Consider the following 22,313-nt stretch of genomic DNA (forward strand, 5'->3'; position numbering starts at 1 on the left):
AACACAAAAACTTTTCTTTCACTCATGGTTAGTGTTTGGCTGAAGCCATTTATTATCAACTGTGTTTACTCTTTTTAAATCATAACAGAAACTACCCAAATGACCCTGATCAAAAGTTTACATACCCCAGTTCTTAATACCGTGTATTGCCCCCTTTAACATCAATGACAGCTTGAAGTCTTTTGTGGTATTTGTAGATGAGGCTCTTTATCTTCTCAGATGGTAAAGCTGCCCATTCTTCTGGCAAAAAGCCTCCAGTTCCTGTAAATTCTTGGGCTGTCTTGCATGAACTGCACGTTTGAGATCTCCCCAGAGTGGGTCAATGATATTGAGGTCAGGAGACTGAGATGGCCACTCCAGAACCTTCACTTTATTCTGCTGTAGCCAATGACAGGTCGACTTGGCCTTGTGTTTAGAATCAGTGTCATGTTGGAATGTCCAAGTATGTCCCATGCCCAGCTTCCGGGCTGATGAATTCAAATTTTCCTCCAGTATTTTTTGATAACATACTGCATTCATCTTGCCATCAATTCTAACCAAATTTCCTGTGCCTTTGAAGCACACACATCCCCAAAACATCATCGATCAACCTCCGTGTTTCACAGTAGGAATAGTGTACCTTTCATCATAGGCCTTATTGACTCCTCTCCAAATGTAGCATTTATGGCTGTGGCCAAAAAGCTCAATTTTGATCTCATCACTCCAAATAACTTTGTGCCAGAAGGTTTGAGGCTTGTCTCTGTGCTGTTTGGCATATTGTAAGTGGGATACTTTGTGGCATTTGCGTAGTAATGGCTTTCTTCTGGCGACTCTACCATGCAGCCCATCTTTCTTCAAGTGCCTCCTTATTGTGCATCTTGAAACAACCACACCACATGTTTTCATAGAGTTCTGTATTTCACCTAAAGTTATTTGTGGGGTTTTCTTTGCATCCCGAACAATTTTCCTGGCAGTTGTAGCTGAAATTTTAGTTGGTCTACCTGACCGTGGTTTGGTTTCAACAGAACCCCTTATTTTCCACTTCTTGATTAGAGTTTGAACACTGCTGTTTGGCATTCTCAATTCCTTGGATATCTTTTTATATCCCTTTCCTGTTTTATACAGTTCAACTACCTTTTCCCGCGGATCCTTTGACAATTCTTTTGCTTTCCCCATGACTCAGAAACCAGAAACGTCAGTGTAGCACTGGATGAAAGATGCAAGGATCTGTCAGGAGTCCAGAAACTCATTGACCTTTTATACACACACACTAATTACAAGCAAACAGATCACAGATGAGGGTGGTTACCTTTAATAGCCATTCAAACCAATTTGTGTCAACTTGTGTGCATGTTATCAGGCCAAAATCACCAGGGTATGTAAACTTTTGATCAGGGTCATTTGGGTAGTTTCTGTTGTCATTATGATTTAAAAAGAGTAAACACAGTTGATTGATAATAAATGGCTTCAGCCAAACACTAACCATGAGTGAAAGAAAAGTTTTTGTGTTATCATTCATATTCTGAAAAAATGGCCAAGAAATCATAAATTCTGCCAGGGTATGTATACTTATAAGCACAACTGTATATATATATATATATATATATATATATATATATATATATTGTGCAAAAGTTGCAACTTAAAAGGTGAAACTAATATATGAGATAGATATGAGATAGACTCATATTCAAAGCAATATAGTTCAAGCCGTGATTTGTCATAATTGTGATGAATATGGCTTACAGCTCATTAAAACCCCAAATCCACAATCTCAGAAAATTAGAATATTGTGAAAAGGTGCAATATTCTAGGCTCAAAGTGTCCCACTCTAATCAGCTAATTAAGCCATAACACCTGCAAAGGGTTCCTGAGCCTTTAAATGGTCTCTCAGTCTGGTTCAGTAGGAATCACAATCATGGGAAAGACTGCTGACCTGACAGTTGTGCAGAAAACCATCATTGACACCCTCTATAAGGAGGGAAAGCCTCAAAAGGTAATTGCAAAAGAAGTTGGATGTTCCCAAAGTGCTGTATCAAAGCACATTAATAGAAAGTTATGTGGAAAGAAAAAGGTGCACAACAGCAAGGATGACCACAGCCTGGAGAGGATTGTCAGGAAAAGGCCATTCAAAAGTGTTGGGGACTTTCACAAGGAGTGGACTGAGGCTGGAGTCAGTGCATCAAGAGCTACCACACACAGACGGATCCTGGACATGGGCTTCAAATGTCGTATTCCTTTTGTCAAGCCACTCCTGAACAACAAACAACGTCAGAAGCGTCTTACCTGGGCTAAAGAAAAACAGACCTGGTCTGTTGCTCAGTGGTCCAAAGTCCTCTTTTCTGATGAGAGCAAATTTTGCATCTCATTTGGAAACCAAGGACTCAGAGTATGGAGGAAGAATGGAGAGGCACACACTGCAAGATGCTTGAAGTCCAGTGTGAAGTTTCCACAGTCTGTGTTGATTTGGGGAGCCATGTCATCTGCTGGTGTTGGTCCACTGTGCTTCATTAAGTCCAGGGTCAATGCAGCCGTCTACCAGGAGATTTTGGAGCACTTCATGCTTCCTTCCGCAGACAAGCTCTATGGGGATGCTGACTTCATTTTCCAGCAGGACTTGGCACCTGCCCACACTGCCAAAAGCACCAAAACCTGGTTCAATGACAGTTGGATTACTGTGCTTGATTGGCCAGCAAACTAGCCTGACCTGAACCCCATAGAGAATCTATGGGTCATTGCCAAGAGAAAGATGAGAGACATGAGACCGAACAATGCAGAAGAGCTGAAGGCCGCTATTGAAGCATCCTGGTCTTCCATAACACCTCAGCAGTGCCACAGGCTGATAGCTTCCATGCCACGCTGCATTGAGGCCCAAACCAAGTACTGAGTACATACAGTATGCATGCTTATACTTTTCAGAGGTCTGATATTGTTCTATGTACAATCCTTGTTTTATTGATTGCATGTAATATTCTAATTTTCTGAGATTGTGGATTTGGGGTTTTCACAATTATGACAAATCACGGCTTGAACTATCTTGCTTTGCATGTAATGAGTCTATCTCATATATTAGTTTCACCTTTTAAGTTGCATTAGTGAAATAAATGAACTTTTGCATGATATTCTAATTTTTTGAGTTTCACCTGTATGTATATATATATATATATATATCAAATACTTTAATTTTCCTTTAACTAACAACTTTACTTTAACTTTGCACCCCTGCACCTTTAGGAGCTGCTACATTTAACACCCTTTCAGAAAACTAAAATAAACAGGAAATTACTATTTCCTGTGCTTATTTGCATAAGCCTACCTATATGTTTGCAACAGCAGAATGTGTTTAATGTGAATCTGTTGCATGATTTTATTGCAGAACCATTTTGTTACTCAAATACAGCCTTTTAAAAATGTAACACAAAGATATTTGTAAACATGGAAAGTTCATTATAAAAAAATGTAACAGAGACCCTTGGTTCTAACCTGTGACCCATGTGCCCCTGTGGGTACATAGAATATTTGCAAGGGGTACTCAGTGGCTTGCAAGTTCTTTTTTTTACCCTGACACATATACAATCAGTGTATCACAGAAATCAGTGTTTCTCAGTTCTAGCATCAACCACCCCTATCAAGCAAGATTCTAATTCCCTGCCTGGGCTTGTCAGCTGCTCATTAACTGTGATGGATTCGCCTGTACTCAGGTAGGGAAACCATTGGAGTAACATTTAAAGGAGCACTCAAGTCAAAATTAACTTTCATGATTGAGCTAGAGCATGCAATTTTAAACAACTTTCCAATTTACTTCCATTAAAAAAATGTGCAGTCTTTTTATATATATATATATATATATATATATATATATATATATACACTTTTGAGTCACCAGCTCATACTGAGCATGTGCAAGAATTTACAGAATATACCTATATGCATCTGTGATTGGCTGATGGCTGTCACATGATACATGAGGAATGGAAATAGACTTTGACATTTGTCAGCAAAAAATATACTTCTTATTTGAAGTTCAGACTAAGTTCTATTGCATGTGCCTGGTGAAGTGCTCTATACCCAAGTATGGCACAATGAAATGAGTCTGATAAGCTGAGTATCTGACATTTAGATGCAGAAATGTGTTTGTTCCATTATTTTATGTTTTTTTGTTTTTTAATGTTAAGTGGCATAACGAACTGCATGTGCGTTGTGTGTGTGTTATGTTTTATTTTTGTTGCTCTGATATTTCCAGAGTTGTAATGCATTTATATGGTTTCAAAATAAATTCTAAAAAAAGAAAAGTAGATAAAAGAAAAAAATGTATCTGATACCATTTAGAATGTAAACTTTTGGTTCTACACTTTCACTTACATTTTCCTTAGTTTAGTGTAATTGCTCTTGTTTTTAAAGGATCATGAAACCCCAACTTTTTTTCCCATGATTAAGGTTATTCATTCTCTTGGCTTCCTTTATTGAAGGAGCAACAATGCTCTACTGAGAGCTAACTGAACACATGGGGGCCGATTTATTAAAGTGCGGGCGGACATGATCCGCTCGTGAAATGCTTGTGCAATGTTGCCCCCTGCACATTCGCGGCCAATCGGCCTCTAGCAGGGGGTGTAAATCAATTGCTGTCCGCCGCCTCAGAGGTGGCTGTTGAGTTAAGGAGCAGCCGTCTTAACACTGCTACTTCTTAACTCCTGTTTCCGGTGAGCCTGAAGGTTCGCGTGGAAACTAATGCATTCGGGCCTTGGTAAATCGGCCCCATGGGGTGAATCAATGTCAAGCGGCATATATGGCAAGCCACATATAGCTCCATGTAACAGTATCAGCTGTCTATCTATCTATCATTCTATCTATCTATCGATCCGTCTGACTGTCTATCTATCTATCTATCTATCTGTCTGTCTGTCTGTCTGTCTGTCTAGCTATCTAATATAATATAACATAACATAGCAGAATATAATGTTTAATCCCTAACAAGTTTAAGCTTTCTGCAGATGCTAAAGAGAATAGTATGAAGATTGGAAACATTTTCATTAAAGCAAAGAACGCTTTCATATTTGAAATGTAGGCAACAGTAATCTAATATGCAGCCAAAAAGTAGTTGACATTTAGTGTTTATATCCTTTTTAGCACTCCAGAATTATAAGTTTTATATCTACCACTAAATGGTGATTAAAGGGACATGTTTCATCTGTAAATGAGCTATTAAAGGGTAGAACAGTTGTCTTTTATATTTGATGTTTCTGTGCCATGTACAGTGTATGGAATAATCATTGTTGGCACTTGTGTCCTTCCGTTAAAGGGACAGTAAATTTAAAATTTATAGGGATATAAAACAAAAAAAAAACATTCTTCAATGATTCAGATAGAGCATGTAATCCTAAAAAAAAAAAAATAATAATTCCAATTTACGTCTATTATCAAATGTGCTTTTTCTCTTGGTATTGTTTGTTGAAGCATTAGCAATGCACTACTGGGAGTTAGCTCATCAAGTAAGCCAAAGAAAGCCACCAATTAGCAGAACTCAATAACCAAATGTAATTTATTTCTGTCTCTAATGAGCCTATGACTCTATTTTCTATGCTCCTTATACTGAGGACTTGGAAAATGCACAAGTTGACATCAAATTGAAAGTGGCAAACACTAAAAGAAAAGGGAAAAGTGGATTCTACAGGAACTATTTATTATTATTTTTTGTAACCTTGAGGACCAGCAGCATCCAAAGCACAGAGATCAAGTTGCTGATTATGTAGATTATTAGGTTCAGTTATTTTGGATGCTAAAGGAGGGAAATATAAAGTTAAAGATCAAATCACTTGTAGAAGTGAATGGGGTTGTCTATGTTGCTTCCTGTTCTTGTCACAGGGAATATGTTGGGAAAACGTATTGGGAGTATTGAGAACATATGAGAACATGATGTGGTTAAAAAACATGGTAAGAATAGTAGGTTAGCACATCATTTTACAGAGGTTCACCATAGAAGTGATGAAGATTTATGAGACTGGAATTGATGTTTCAGAGCGGGGTAGCGACTGGCATAAACTCCTGTTGAAAGCTGAATGTAAATGGATTTACAATGTAGATACTTAAAACCAGCAGGATTAAATGAAGAACTGAACTATGCTCCTTTGTGGATGATAGATAACAAATGATTAGGTTTGTAATAGCATTTGAATTTGCATTGATGCTTAGGTAGGAAATAGTGTACATACTAATTTCTGTGTTCATATTTTAGGTGTTCAATTACGTAATAACTCCCACTCATACTGCCTTATATTCTTTAAATTGTATGTGCTAAGTAATAGTACTTTAAATGGTGGAATATATAATAGTATTCTAAATATTGCAAGATGTACATGGACAATAAGTGGTTAATTTGACCCTTATACATGGATACAAAAATGAAGACTTGAATCTATTAGCAACTAACTATGCCTGATCCCTCTAAAGACTGGAGATGGGTGAAATGTGTGTTGCAGAGTGTGTTTAGCCACTACCAGGCTTATGGGAGCGTGGTACTTAAAGTTGAGACTCCAACACACACATCTTTAGGAGTCGGACCACTATCAAGATCTTGTTCAGAATTATGGTGTGAGGAAGACCCTTTAAAGGTTCTCCGGTACGACTGAGGATAATACATTTAGCCTGACTTTGCTAAAGGAGCAATAGTGATCCAGAGGCAGAAGTTGATTAATTTATATCTTCCGCTTCCGTCTAAGTTTTAGTGGCAGGTCCAGTGAGTGTACAAGCGAGGAGGCTCTGGGAAGATTATAAAGGAGATTGGATCCAATGAGAATCTGAGAGGACTGGCTGCCCCCCTTTGTTATTACTATAGCTCTGTACAATTGTTTTGTGAAATCAGTTCTATGTAACACTTGTTTTGGAAGCATTTCCTCATTTGAATTAAAGTGACAGTAAGGTCAAACTAAAACTTCCATGATTCACATAGAACATCAAGTAAGGCTCATAAGAACTCAGGAGTGTGCATGTGGCTTTTGTACTCTATGGCAGCAGTGTTTTGCAATATTGTTTATAATAGTGTAATACACGTGCAAGCTCCTAAGGTCCTACCTAGATGTATTCTTTAACAAAGGATACTAAAGGAATGAAGTAATTTTGATAATAGAAATTGGAAATTTGTTTAAAATTACATGCTCTATCTAAATCATTAGAGTTGAATTTTGACCTTACTGTCCCTTTAATATATCTGTGATTTATTTGCTGCTTTAACACTTCATAATTACGGTACTTTGTAATATTAGTCTGACACATATTTGTATGGAGAGCAATCATTTATTACAACCAAGGGAACTGGAAGAGGCTTTCAGCAATGTTTTGATTTGTGTGTAATTGCTTTAGCTTTAACTACCAGCATTCTAAGAGGGATCCCTTTTTGTAGCAATGTTCTAGGTCCCATATATTAGCCATTTTAATAAATTTGCTGTTATTAAGGGCCATGAGATTAGTATGTGATGTAATGGCAATTTGGGGTAATTAACCCTTTATGTTAATTTATTTTGCATTCAATAGTCAGTGCTGGTTAAGGTTCTATTTTCTCTTTCTTTTCATTTTTAATGTAGATAGATTGCTATTATTTGCATGTTAAAATGGTATGTGGAGAATAAGTAAAGAAAGAATGTCCACTTCACATTATCTCTACTATTTCCTGTATCACCCCTAAAACATATCCTTAATTACTGAAGTTCATTGGATTTCTAGTTCCTTTGATAAAAGCTCAGAAATATACCTAAAAGCATATCAGAACACGCTTCTGCAGAGTCAGCATATAAAAAGCTATGATATTTCGGAAAAGGCATTCCTACATATCATATCTCTCAATACAGTCACCTTCAGGGAGATCCAAGGAACACTATTCCTTTTAGGAAATGTTAACTCTGGCTACTGACAGAAACACACTAGACACAATTGTTCACACCTTGCATTAACTAAACAAGTCCAAAGGCTGATAGGTTCCTTTTCAAAGAAAACATTATTACAAAAAATCAGTTCCTATATGAACATATTTACCATTTTAAGTAAGGCTAGGAACATCCTTATCTCATAAACATTTTTTGATGGGGCTCAACCCCTTTCATAACAGATCCCATTCTCACCAATGCACCACACATGAGTCACCAAACCCTATCCAGAGCCAGACCCTGGTAATCCAAAAAACACAGCATCTGTTGAACACATTTGTTTTTCCAGCTGGAGACACTCAGGAATCCTTTAATTTTGGTTTCTTCACATTTCAAATGGCCTTTTTCAGTTGGTGTCCAGACCCAGAAATAATGTTGACAAGACTTTTTTTTTCCTGATTTAGCTAACGCAGGTTGTTTGTGCTTTCCCTCCTTTGTCATGATTCTGAGAACCATTTTGGCAGTTTGGCTATCCAATATATACAGTATATATTTTATAAAGAAAAAGCTCCCACCAGCACAGTACTCTATTTAATTAATTTCTACAGATGGATATATGCAAAAGTGTATTATATCCAGGGGTGCCTGGTGGTACAAATGTAAACTAAATTAATAAATAAAAAAGAGAAGAAAGAAAAATGTTTACCTTAGCCAGCAACCTCCAATCAAAAAAGAAATACAATTAAACAGTCCCCGGACCCGGTAACGTAGAGGTTAATGGCCTGGCAAGTAACACCATAGAAATATGAATATAAAATGATGTTTTAATTACAAAATACTTATGACATAATACATACATATATTGCAAAAATAACATAAAAATTAGAAAAATCACTAAATCCGTTTGGTAAAATCGATGTTCACAGATGCATCAGCTTTAACACTGCCCAGATCATCCAGCAATAATGTCCATATGGGCACTTCCAAAGAACCAGTGCTGTATGGTGACGATACTAGTACATTAACACTGATATGCACAATCCATCCAGCAACAATATCCAGTTAGGCACTTTCAATATGAGAGGAACACAAACTGCATGTTAGATAGGGCTAATGTGTTAGGTAGGGCTAATGTGTTAGATAGGGCTAATGTGTTAGGTAAGGCTAATATGTTAGATAGGGCTAATGTGTTAGGTAGGGCTAATGTATTAGGTAGGGCTAATGTGTTAGGTAAGGCTAATATGTTAGATAGGGCTAATGTGTGCTGCAGGACATCACCTTGGTATGGAAACATGTAGGTATTATTTAACTGAATATATGGAACATGCTAACTCTGTGTTAGACTTTTTGGAGTTTGTACTCTATAAAGGGTATTTTTCATGTTTTCAAATATTGGGCACTGCAATGGGGCGAGTTGTGCCCCCACTTATGCATGTTTATACCTTGGCAAGTGGGAAGCTGACAATGAGTTGGACATTGTTTCCTCCTTTGATGAATACATTAATTTGTGGGATTGTTACATCAATGGTGTATTGGTAATATGGAATGGCCCAGTAGAGGAATTGAAAAGATTTTTGTCTGTACTTGATGATAACTTCTTGAATTCCAAATTGACATATTTATATAGTACATTTTCAATAACCTTTATGGATCTTTTAATATCGATTGAAAATTATTAAATCCAGACAGCAATGTATAGAAAATGTATAGTAATTAAAGCATATTTTTATATGTATATTTCTATGGTGCTACTTGCAGGGCCATTAACCCATACATTGGCGGGGACTCTTTAATTTGATTTATTTTTTGATGAGAGGTTGCTAGCTAAGGTACACTTTTTCTTTCTCCTCTTTCTTGTTTCTATCTATCCTAACCTCTATCTATCTATCTATCTATCTATCTATCTATCTATCTATCTATCTATCTATCTATCTATATCTATATAACATACTATAACATACTATGTGAACAAAACAATAGCAACATGGGAATTGTGTGTAAGTATGCATTTCTAATTAAATAAAAAATATTAATTTACTTTTAGCTCTAGGGCCTGATTATTAAACACTCATCAGCATGGACAGAAAATGTGATGAAAAAAAAAACGTATGCTGTAATAAATGTGTCTCTCCCTCACATCCAAACCCCCAGCAAGATAAAAATCTCTAAAGCTAAAATTTGCCTTTGGAAACTTCTTAGATAAACTCTCCACACCACAAAGTGTGGAGAGATTCAGACCCTGGCTTGGTAATGTAGGAATTTATATGGCCCTGCAACAAGTACTCCTAGCAGGTGCTGAAACAAAACCAAGCAAAACTGCAATCAATAGGATGTGGCAGACTTGTCAGCTGTCATTGAAACATATTCCCTTTTCTCTAAATAACCAATAAGGTATCATAAGTCCAGCTGTGCATTCTCAAAACTGAAATTATAGGTTCAAACACTAGACCGACATGCAAGTTATGATTTGTATTAAAAAGGAAGTTTAATAGCCTTATTTGTTTTAACAGTTAAAGTGTTGTTTTAACAGGACGTTAAACTCCACATATCCTCTCCCCTTAAAGGGCCAGATTATAGTGGCGAGCTATTTAGCACTTTTGCTCGCGCACAAAAGAAGTAAACTTTTAACAAATGGGTTAGCAGGTGTATTACAAGTTTATAGCAATGGTTTGCACTCAAGCCAAAGCCGATTCGAGCTAACTTCAGGACTTCGAATATCGCAACTGTGCTAACTTCTTTTCCCAATAGACTTCAATGGAGAGCGCAACTTATTTTTTTTTATTTCCTGTGTATTATATATATATATATATATAATATATATATATATATATATATATATATATATATATATATATATATATATACTGTATATATATATATATAATGCTTGTATGACACAAATGAAGTCTTAAATGACACAATTCACACCACTGCCAGCTCTCTCTGAAGGTATAGTGTTTGAATGCGGGTGCACTGGATATGTGCATATGCCACTGAAAAAAGGTAATAGTTTTTACTAGAAGCATTTTTGCTAATGTAAGTATATTTCAGTTTTGCTCTTTCTATCCCTTTAATAAAAATCAAACAACAATTTACATACATTCATTATTTAATTTGCCTATTTTTGCAGTACTATGTAAATATGGTGAGTTTTATCCAAGCCTGCAACATGCCACACAGAGATTTGTTAGCTCAGGGCATAAGCTAATTAACAACTATCCCTAAGGAGACTAGAAACAGGAATTCCACCAGACTTTTGAAGAGTTGTATCCCTGAAGTACTCCTGATTAGCAAAATCCTGTCAATTGTATTAATAAGATGACTGTGTTAAATTATTCTAAAACATTTTTTTGGCAATTTAGTGCTGTATTGCTGATCCATGCTATAAGACTAATGTCCCTTTAAATAGCTTCCACAAAACTTATTTCTAGGCAAAAAATAAAATAAAAATCACGATAAAACACTTCTAAATGCATAAAATTGTGTAACTTGTAAGGGAAAGTTAGGGATTAAATGGCAAGCTATTAAGCATGCTAACACGATTTATGATTATGCAATTTTAAGCAACTTTCTAATTTACTCCTATTGCCAATTTTATTTTTCATTCTCTTGGTATCTTTATTTTAAAAAGCAGGAATGAAAACCGGCCCATTTTTGGTTCAGAACCCTGGATAGGGCTTGCTGATTGGTGACTACATTTAGCCACCAATCAGCAAGCGCTACCCAGGTGCTGAACCTAAGCTTTCATTCCTGCTTTTCAAATAAAGATCCCAAGAGAATGAAGAAAAATTGATAATAGGAGTAAATGAGAAAGTTGCTTAACATTGCATGCTCTATCCGAATAATGAAATAAAAACTTTGGGTTTAGTATCCCTTTAAGTAAAACCTTGGCTTTAACATTGAAAATATAAATTTTATCTAAATTTTCCCAAATTTTCAACCTATTATTATCCCAAAACTGTATATTTTTCAAGTAGGAAACACTTAGGTTGGTCACGGTAGCTCACATGCAGCTGAGCTGTCCACTATCTCTTTTTATAATTGGCCCCATAGTGAGTGATTAGACTGATGCACACTCCCCCATGTCCTACAAAAGTATGCCCTACCTGAATAATACACAAGTTTGTCCTTATAATGGCGCGATAAGTACATGAAAAACTGTGAAAATGCTATTTTTACAAATACTGACACCATACATTACTCATGATACGGGGACGCTCATAAGCCTATGTAGATATGCTTTCACAGAAAGGCGCTAACTAAGTTTCAACAAAGGATACCGAGATAATGAAGTAAATTTGATAATAAATGTAAATTGGATTTTTTTTTTTTTAACTTGCTCAGCTGTCCGAATTATGAAAGTTTAATTCTGATGTAGATTAAATAGTTTTAAATATATAAGTGTATCTATTGTGGTTGAGTAAATAACCGGTGAAGACACAATGTGCAAAACCAGAGCTTTTAAAAGAATATGAATAGGGGGATGGTAAACTATATCACCTAACAAACAAAGTATGTGAATGTGCAGTAAAACAGAAGCCAAAATAATTTTACACCAGCTAAATGTGATAATACTATACAGCTCAAGTTTGCCAAATTCTAATGCTAGAATTAAATGTTCAGATCTGTTAAACACGAAGGTGTTAAATGCGTAGGTCAAATCCAGCTCAAGAGCTATAACACAGGGCACCTTCTAAGTAGAAAAAAGGGTTAAGAGTTTGAAGCAACATATATATATATATATATATATATATATATATGTAGCCACCAATCACCAGATGTCTCCTGTGAAGAAACCACTAAGTGTCTAAACGGGACTTTAGATATGGGCTTAACCGTTTGTGTTTAACAAATTCGAACATTTAATTTTTACATTAGGAAGTCAAAACAAGAGTAAATCACTCTGCAGGGTGTACTAAGACGTTGCATATAACCTCACCAGAACTCTCTGTTTATGAGCAAGGGGTGCAAACTTGGCTATTTGGAAGTGGAAAGGAAGGGTGTCACACTTATAGACTAACATATGCATTTGTAACTGATTGCTGCAATGTGCAGAGCAAGATAGAAGTGTATATAAACATGGAACAATGTTTATCTCTTGCAGAGGGGTTAAACACATAATTATAAATGCACACCAGGGTATGTTCCATTGCTGCTCCAGTGAGCCAATCTGGAGTGGTATTCCTATGAATTAAGGTATCACCATTCTTGTTTTGCTCATGAATGGCTAGTTTGTTGGTTTAATCACTTTGCAGGGTATAAATGCATAAGAAAAAAAATGGATTTTGTTTAAAAGTATTTAAGTGCTATAGCAAAAAAAAAGTGAGAATTATATTTTTACACCTTTAAGTCCCTTCATTCACTTTTATTTTCCCTTAATTCCATTTTATTTCCATTAAGTGCTAACGACGGCTCTGAGCCGTCGCAGAGTTTCCCACTCTGGTGCTAACAAAGGCTCAGAGCCGTCGCTAGCACTCTCCCACCTTGAGGGGGGCTTCCACTCACTCCTACCCCAGCGATCAGGCCTGCATAGTGACAGGCATTGCCAGGGGTTCACATTTTGCGCGGTGACGTCACGCACAATGACATGATGACGTCACCGCGCAACTTTATTAAAAAATTACAATACAAAGTATAGGGAAAGATGGCATGCTGCTTAGACGCCTGTATTTCAGGCATCTAAGCAGCTACAGACGCCCAAGATGCACCGTTGTAAAGGTAATCACCTAACCTTTGCAATGGTGTAAGTCTTGGGGATCTGAAGAAAAAAAAATACAAAAGTTAAAAAATAAAAATTTCAAAAAATAAAAATTTCAAAAAACCCTTAAATCCCCTTAGCACCCAGGTGGGAAAGTGCTTAGCACTCAAAGGGTTAAATGGGGGGGGGGGGCGGGACTACCTTTCCCAGGAGAAGATGGAAAGGAAAAACAGGCAAAGGTGAAAGGAGATAAAACAGGTAACAGAGAAAGGCATAAATAGACAAAGGTAGTAAAGTTGCCACCCAGCTTTTATCTTATCAGCATGCCCATTATTTTAAGGTTCAGGACAATGCAAACAATGTTTAATAAATTATTTTTTTAGGGTACATTTTTCTTAAGATTAAAGGAATCCATTCTGAAAGGCATTTTACATTAGTAGCAATAACTTTAGTTTCTGGGAGATATACTATGATTTATTGTACAATTTATGTATTTTTTTACATTTTTGTAGCAACGAGAACAGAGATAGAGAATGTAATGTTTGCCTTTAGACAGACATTAGGGAAATGTTTTACAACTAAGACCTTGGGGATGGCCAACTGGCCATCTAGCACTCTGGTCTAGTTTTTATAACCCCAGTTAAAAGCAGAATAAAAATGTGGACATTGTTAGGAAATATATAATGATTTAAATTTTTAATAGCCACACCATTTGTATGCCTCCCTTAAGGCATCTAATAAATTGATCTGTGGCCACCCACTATTCTAAGTCATTAGAGCATGCACATTTTGAATCACTATCCTTTTCTAACTGTAGGGTTGATCACAATCTATTGTTTGATAATTATCGGTATGTAGATGAGCCATTTTCAATATCAATAAAATCACAATTAGCCATTTTCATTGTTTATCGTAGCACTTTTTTCATCATCGTTTTGGTAAAATATGGTCCTCTAGTTAACGTGCCAGTCCTGTTTTACTGACCACAATCCAAATTTTCAATTCTTAACAACACATCTATGGGGCCATTTTTCACCTATCAAATTATTTTGCTAAAAGGACTTGATAAACCCCCAAACACTTTTTGACTTATTACTGAGTACCCCAAAAGTTCTAAAATGTATCATTAGTTTTCAAATGTAACATTAGCTACCTGCTCAATCAATTCATTAACCTTAATAACAAGCACATTTACACTAATAAAAATTAGCCTAATCATTAACCAAACACATGTGCCCACGATAATGCCCCTGCTCAAATTATTTAAAAAGACATAAACATCTATGGTTTTGGAGAACAACAGGTTAATTACACACGTCACCTATTAGCATCACTACACACAATTAAAAGGGATAAATCAACCTACAGGCACTTTAAAGGGACATGAAACCCAGAAATGTTCTTTCATGATTCAGACAGAGCATGCAATTTTACACACCTTTTTAACACCTTTCGAATTCTATTATCAAATTTACTTCATTCTCTTGGTATTTTTTGTTGAAAAGCAGGGACATAATCTCAGGAGCGTGCACATGTCTGGAGCACTATGTGGCAGCAGTTTTGCAAAAAAGTTATCCATTTGCAAGAGCACTAGATGCAGCACTATTTCCTGCCAAGCTCCAGACACCTATCTAGATATATTTTTTAACAAAGAATACCATGGGAATAAAGAAAATCTGGTAATAGAAGTAAATTACAAACTTTTTTTTTTTTCAAATTGTATGCTCAAATTTGAGTTTCATATCTCTTTAACTTGTGATGTATGTAATTGCTAAAATCGCTATTTTGTTTGTAATTAATTGTGCACACTTGCTCTTTGGATTATAAAATCGGGATATTAACAACTGATAATGATTTAGATAATAAACCATTAATGTTATTTGTATGAGGTAACAAGTTCAAGCATCAGCTGTTTTAACGGCAGAAACATTTGAATATTGTGATCACTGGAAAAACTTACTGACAATATTTAGCTGAAGTTCAAACATAATTAGCTACAAAAAACAATGAGAGATTGGTAAAAACTCCTATGTGTTTAATCACCACAAAAGGGTTAAACACATAAGTAAATGCCTGCTTGTGTACCATAAAACAGTGCAGCTCCTGAGCTGGGCATGGCTGTTTATTGTCTGCTAAATAAATATACTGATTCTAATTGGCTCCCCAACCGTGTCTTGCTCAGGAATTGTGGTTCCAAAGCTGGACTTTAAGTATGTATTTAACCCCTTTTCAAGGGTTAAAAAACAGATTGGGACAGCAATACAAAAATGACATGATCTACCAAATTAGAGTTTTTCATTGTTATTATTTTTTTGTGGATTCTATTGTAATTACATTTCCCTTTCTGTTTTCAAAATGTACTGTAATCCATTTATTGTACTGTCCTTTCAGTACAGTGTTATTGTGTATTAAAGTGATACAAAAGAAACTGAAAATATGCACATGACCAGTGTAGTTTGCTACAACAGTTTGATGTATTCCACATTTTTATCTATCCTACTTTCTTTCACAACTTCCTTAAACGGCTGAGTTCATGTTGTTCCCCATTTCTTCATTTACAGTCAGGCTATGTTGCTGTGTGTTTTGCATAACATCTGATAGGAATCGTTATCCCTTAGTCTTTATGGGAAGTGCTTGTGTTTAGTATAAATAAAATCCTGTTTGTGTAAGAAGCATCCTATAAGCAAACACACGTTTGTTTAAGTCATTACACTAACAGGTAATTAAATAAACATTGTGATGCAATAATAAAATGCACTAATTTTGTTATTGCGTGAAAGCTTGGTAGTAAGTATGTGTTAAACATCTAGAAAGGAATTGAGTACATACTTATAGTATAGGTATATTAAACTATAGAACACATTTATTAGCTCTATTAAACATGACAAAAATATTTTTACATGGAAAAAGGATAAAATAGAGCTGTATATTTTGATTTGGAAACCAACACAAAAAGAATGCTTGAGACAGAAGTTTGCTGGCTGATTAGCAAAACCTCCATATCTCAATTAGTAAAAGCAAAAAGTGTATATGTGTTGTTTTTTTTAGTCAGTTAAAGAACATCATTTAAGAAAGAAACATTTTAAAATGACTAAACAGACTCTAAGGGGCCTTTAATCTAATGCAAACCGCGCTTTACCAAGACTGTTCTGAGTAGGACAAAGCCAGTGATTGGAAGATACATGCGTATGCCAATCCTGATTGACGCATCAGCCATACCTTGCATTGCGGTTTCTGAGATGGAGATTAACCATCAGTATAACCCATTTGCAGCAGTTTAACACTGTTATCATTAACCAGTCATACAATACTAGAATGCAATAGAAACAAACTAGATAATTGGATTACTGCATTAAGATGTATCTTTAATTCATTTGCACACAAAAAAATATTATTTTGATTAATGGATTTAAAATCCCTATTGACCTAGATTCCAAAAGGAATATGCAATAGCCTTTTTTTATTTTTTTTATAAACGGTAGTTGATACATGGCTCAAGAATAACTGTAATATTCAGAACACTACCTGAAATAGTAATTATTTTAATAATTATCACAGTAATATGGCAGGCTTCATGGAATTTATGATTATGTGACTGATTCTATTCCATTTCAAAAACTTTTTACAGAATTTGTTAACAAAAAAAGTATTGTAAACTTTCTAAATTGATTGTTCTCTAATTTTTCTTGATGCTAAATGTGTACTTTTGCCCTTGGATTTCTAGCTTTTAATAAAGGTGTAATTATCCCACTGTAGTGTAGTCTAGATCTTCCATCACATCTAACAGTTATTCCAGCACCTATACAAATGTTGATAACTAATTTAAGCGTGTCTACTTATTTATATGTTTGTTTAAAAAATAAATAAATACTGTATCTTAAAATATAATCAGTTGCACTAAGATTAAAAATGGTGCATCAGTATCTTTTTATTTTAAACAATAACCGGTTTCACAATGAGAGTTTGAACCTTACTGCAAAGAAAATACGAGTTCAACTTCTGCACACGTCAAGCTATGTACTCAAAAAGATTTCAATTTACATTTTAAATTATGCAGAATTAAACACAAAATGGTGTGAAAATAAATACAGAGAGTCAATGAGCAATGCCACCTATTATTATAATTATGGCTCCTAATGTTTTAACTATACAAAAAACACTATTGCCTGTCTCTTAAAAAAACATGTGACTTGCTCATAAAGATCATTGCTGGCTCTTTAACTTTAAATAAATGTGTGAACCATCTGTTTTAAGTGTGCAAATCCTTTCTAATATTAAATATTTTCAAAGTTTAAATTAAAAGCACTCAGGTTGCATATTTGTCTACTAATAAGGCATTAAACTACTTTTTCTCTATGTGGGACAAACTTTCTTCTTGATTATTATTAATAAATTATTATCTTTTATATCCATATATATTTTCCTCTGCTATATTACAAAAAAGCAAAAAAATAAAATAAAAAATAAAACCATAATAATTACACTGTTTATTTAAAATCTAATATATTGTGTTTTGCTTATAGAAGACATGGATTTTATCTATTTTATTATATCAAGAAAAGTATTTAAATATCTAATTTAACAAATACAATTATATTTAAAATTGTTTATTTTACATTAATGTAAACAGAAAAAAAAGAATTTATTCTATAGTAGAAAAACTAAGTACTGTGTTCCAAATCATCCCACAAAGTTAATTTAGCCTAACTGCATTCTTTAAAAATATAAAAGATGCTCCCACAATAAATATTTAGTACTTACAAAAAAATAATCTAACATTAAAATAATGTTATGCCACTTGTGTTTATCTTTTATTGTTAACTGTTATTAGTTTTGCAAATAAAGCCATATTTAGCAAAAAAACAAAAAACATAATAAATAAAGGAGGAAAGTATGGTTTAATAAAACATTATACAAATTTTAATTAGCCTGTTGAGAATTGTGTAAATTATTTTTATTATTGTTTGTTGCTGTTATTACTTTTCACCATTTACTACTTTTGTGTTTGTTTTTAATTGAGGATAATTAAAGATTTTAAATGTTTTAAAATTCTTTGTGCAGGTGTTTAATAAATGAGCATTTTATTCCTGCAAGTGCAGAATACTTACAGTCCCATAGAGTAGGGTCTCAGAAATGTTCCTGACAACATAATTCACTAGGTTTCAACAAGTTGAGAACTAAAAGATACTTCTAAAAAGTCTGAAGTTCTAACAAAAAAGTGAAAACCTTTTATACAATCCTCCTACTGTCATATGTTCTGTCAAAACTATCTATTGGCAGCCAGCTAGGTCTATTTGTAAGTAATATGTAACTTTCTATATATAACCTGCCCATTGTCAGCTAAGTCTATAATAGTATAGTAAAACTTTATGAACCAACCTACAGTAACATCCTAAGTTTAGTAAAGATTTCTTAGAGTTTATTACTCAGTTTACAAAAAATTGTGAAGCAGTGACAGGGTTTATGGCAGACTTAAATAACTGAATAGCACTATAGGTACAGTTATATCACAAACTATTAATAAAATAGTAGTCCTTTAATTGGCATAGCAATTCCAATATTTATTTGAAATATCCATAACATGATTTTGTGAGATACAAATACATAGTTCAATAATTCCCATAGGGAAGTATTATTTATATTTTCTTAAATCATTCTATGAATACAAATGTGTATAATGCATAAATACTTTACAAATTTGTAAAAGTACAGTCTTTTCCTACCAATCAACTTTGAAATGTTCCAAAACCAAGTTAAAATCTCTAACTGTTTGTGTGTATATATATATATATATAGATTAATTATTTCCATACATAGTCCTCTATGGAAGTGAAGCCCCTAAGCAGCCTGAGGAACACAAGCCCTGTAAGCTGTGAGGGGTCTGCAGCAGCAGTGTGCTTGCATTACCTGCTCTCCCGTAGACTGGCTGCACACAGTTCTCCCAGTCCCCGGCTGCTGCTCCATGTGCTGATCTGAGAGGTGCCGCAGGATGAAGCTCGGCTCGCAGTCCCACCCCTCTCCACTCCACTTCCTCATTCCAGTGCAACATCACGGCAGCCCAGTGCTTGCTGCTGGCATGTCCTGCACTGCTCAGTCTATGCTTGCCTCTGCCATTTAATAGGGACCTGCCCGCTGCATGCGTGTAGTGTGTGGGGACACTGAGCCTGACTGATGATGTGCTGCTTGTCACAACAACACACCCTCTCAATTTACTCTTCTACTGGACACCTAGGGGTGTGGAATGGTCTCATGCATCTTTTCTTGTTTCAGCACCTGCAGAGAGGACAGCATCATTATACTACACCTGCTTTTGCCAGAGTATTGGTAACTTTATGTGGAACACACTTTTAAATGTTTAAATTAATTTTATACCCCTTATTTATTTTTATATACCAGTGGCACTAAAATAGACCACTGATACACATATGAAAATAAGGTATATACCATGAGCAGTTTATCTATAAATATTTGTTTAGATTTATGGAAGGCATCTATGCATTTAGGACACATCCATAGGTTTCCTTCCCGATTTTTAGACCAATTCACTGTTGCTCATTAAAACAAATAGGCTGTCTGTGATTATATATATATATGACTTTCTCATATACTGTATAATATTCACTTTACCACCATAAAAATAAAGTTACATTTTGATGTTTTTTTTCTTAACTTAATTTGTAGTTTTGTATACAAACCTTATCTTCAGATGATTTTTTATACACACCAAAATTAAATGAATGTATTCCATATAATATTAGTTTGAAGACAATTCATATGGAAGTATATAAACAAAGTGCATAATTTCAAGCATAATAATCTATGTGCTTTAATATAATCCAATGAATCTCAGCAATGGTGTTGTTACACCCTGGGATGTCACAGCCCTAACCCGGAAATTTCAAATACAAATAGGCATGAAGAGAAAAAAAATTAATAATGGCATGTAAAAATAACAGTAATCAAATATTTTAAAACAAATTGTGGAATGAAGCAAGGTAAAAGCTGTTCAAATAGAAAGCTAAAAAATTGAAGAAATGCATAATTGTACACAATCTATACCTAAGTATAAACTACTCCCTGGCTAATAGAAACATTGCTGCTTGTGAGTATGGACATATTTCCACAAATTTTAAAATAATGTTTTGGGGTTTTGTTTTTTTTAGCACATGAGCATCCAATAAAAAAATAATATATTTAAAAACACCATTAAATTAAAAACCCTATGTTTTGTAAGTGAATTTGAAATACACTTTTTTTGCATTTACAAATCAAGTCATGTGTCCCTTTAAAGGGACAGTCTAGACAAAAATAAACTTTCATGATTCGGTTAGGGCATGTAATTTTAAACAACTTTCCAATTTATTTTTAGCACCAATTTTGCTTTGTTCTCTTGGTATTCTTAGTTGAAAGCTAAACTTAGGTGGGTCATATGCTAATTTCTTAGCCCTTGAAGGCCGCCTCTTATCTGAATGCATTTTGACAGTTTTTGACAGCTGGAGCACGTTATTTTATCTGTGCCATATAGCTAACATTGTGCTCATGAATGTGGAGTTACCTAGGAGTCAGCAATGATTGGCTAAAATGCATGTCTGTCAAAAGAACTGAAATAAGGGGGCGGTCTGCAGAGGCTTAAATAAAAGGTAATCACAGGGGTTAAAAGTGTATTAATATAACTGTGTTGGTTATACAAAACTGGGGAATGGGTAATAAAGGGATTATCTATGTATTTAGTTGAAATAATTTTTTTTATTATTATTATTATAAGCATTTTACAACCTGAGATATACAACAACATGAAGATAAAGAAAAGAGCGATTTTAGTTACAATGTCTGTCAGTATCATGTCATATGCATATTCATTATATCACAGAATCAGTCAGTACTCTGGAGCACTCAGCTATTAAGTCCAGGTGATCATGAATCACTGGGGACCAATATACTCAGAGTTGTTGTCTTCTGTGGTCGGATTTCTAATTGTCTCTTAGCACACATGACCACATAAGTAGTTAGTAATACTTAAAAAAAAAAAGGTAAGATATTAAAACAAAGAGAAAATAAAAAGAAAGAAAAAGGGAACAAAAACTTAAAAAAAATGTATACAATTAAGAAAAACATTTCTAAACTGTTAAAACTTTGTTTGTCTTATCAATCGGTAATGCCTATCTTTGACACATAATCCAAAGCTAGAAGTAGAAGGTGTAGTTATGGACGTTATCTAAATAAAGCAATACAGAATGTTATCTTTGTCGAGCAGAGCTGGAGGGGGTGATCTTGTAATCGTCCCCTAACCTCGAGTTTCCCCCCTTTTATCCTGTCTTATAAATACTTCTAGTCCCCATCCTACTCTCTCCTCCTCCTATCCCTCATAATCCAGTAAAACCAGACTTTCTGAAAACTTGCCCTTGTCCCCAAAATCAGAGAGGCTTCTCTGACATGGAGTATGTAGCTTCAATTTTGTCCAGTATCTCAGTCCAAGCCGGGACCCCTGCCTTCCAGTGCCTAGCTACACATATCCTAGTAGCTGTACAAAGCGTTTTTATAAAGGTATTAATAGCTGAGTTATATGATGGGATATGTTCATTCAGTAGGGCTTGCGCCATGGAAAGATTAATGTCTTCTGATAATATAGAACTCAACAAGGACGAGAGTTCTGACCATATCGGTTGGACCTTGGGGCAGTCCCACCACATATGGATATATGTGCCTACTTCCTGACAACCTCTATAGCAATGGTTGGAGGAGCCCCGTGAGTAATGAGAGGTCTGTGTCGGGGTCAAGTA

The 22,313-nt window shown here is 34.9% G+C and overlaps 1 protein-coding gene across 10 annotated transcripts in view; it reads right to left on the reverse strand.

The window, feature by feature from the left end:
- IKZF1 (IKAROS family zinc finger 1) overlaps window positions 1-19,653 on the reverse strand; it is a 193,864-nt gene extending 174,211 nt beyond the window's left edge. For all 10 annotated transcript variants that reach the window (XM_053714312.1, XM_053714316.1, XM_053714315.1 and 7 more), the window contains exon 1: window positions 19,441-19,653. In XM_053714312.1, the coding sequence (XP_053570287.1) occupies window positions 19,441-19,582 (142 nt within the window). In that variant the 5' untranslated portion in view covers window positions 19,583-19,653. The remainder of the gene's footprint in view (window positions 1-19,440) is intronic.
- Between the last annotated feature and the right edge of the window lie 2,660 nt (window positions 19,654-22,313).

This window comes from Bombina bombina, chromosome 5 (genome assembly GCF_027579735.1).
Source record: "Bombina bombina isolate aBomBom1 chromosome 5, aBomBom1.pri, whole genome shotgun sequence".
NCBI classification, from domain to species: Eukaryota; Metazoa; Chordata; class Amphibia; order Anura; family Bombinatoridae; genus Bombina; species Bombina bombina.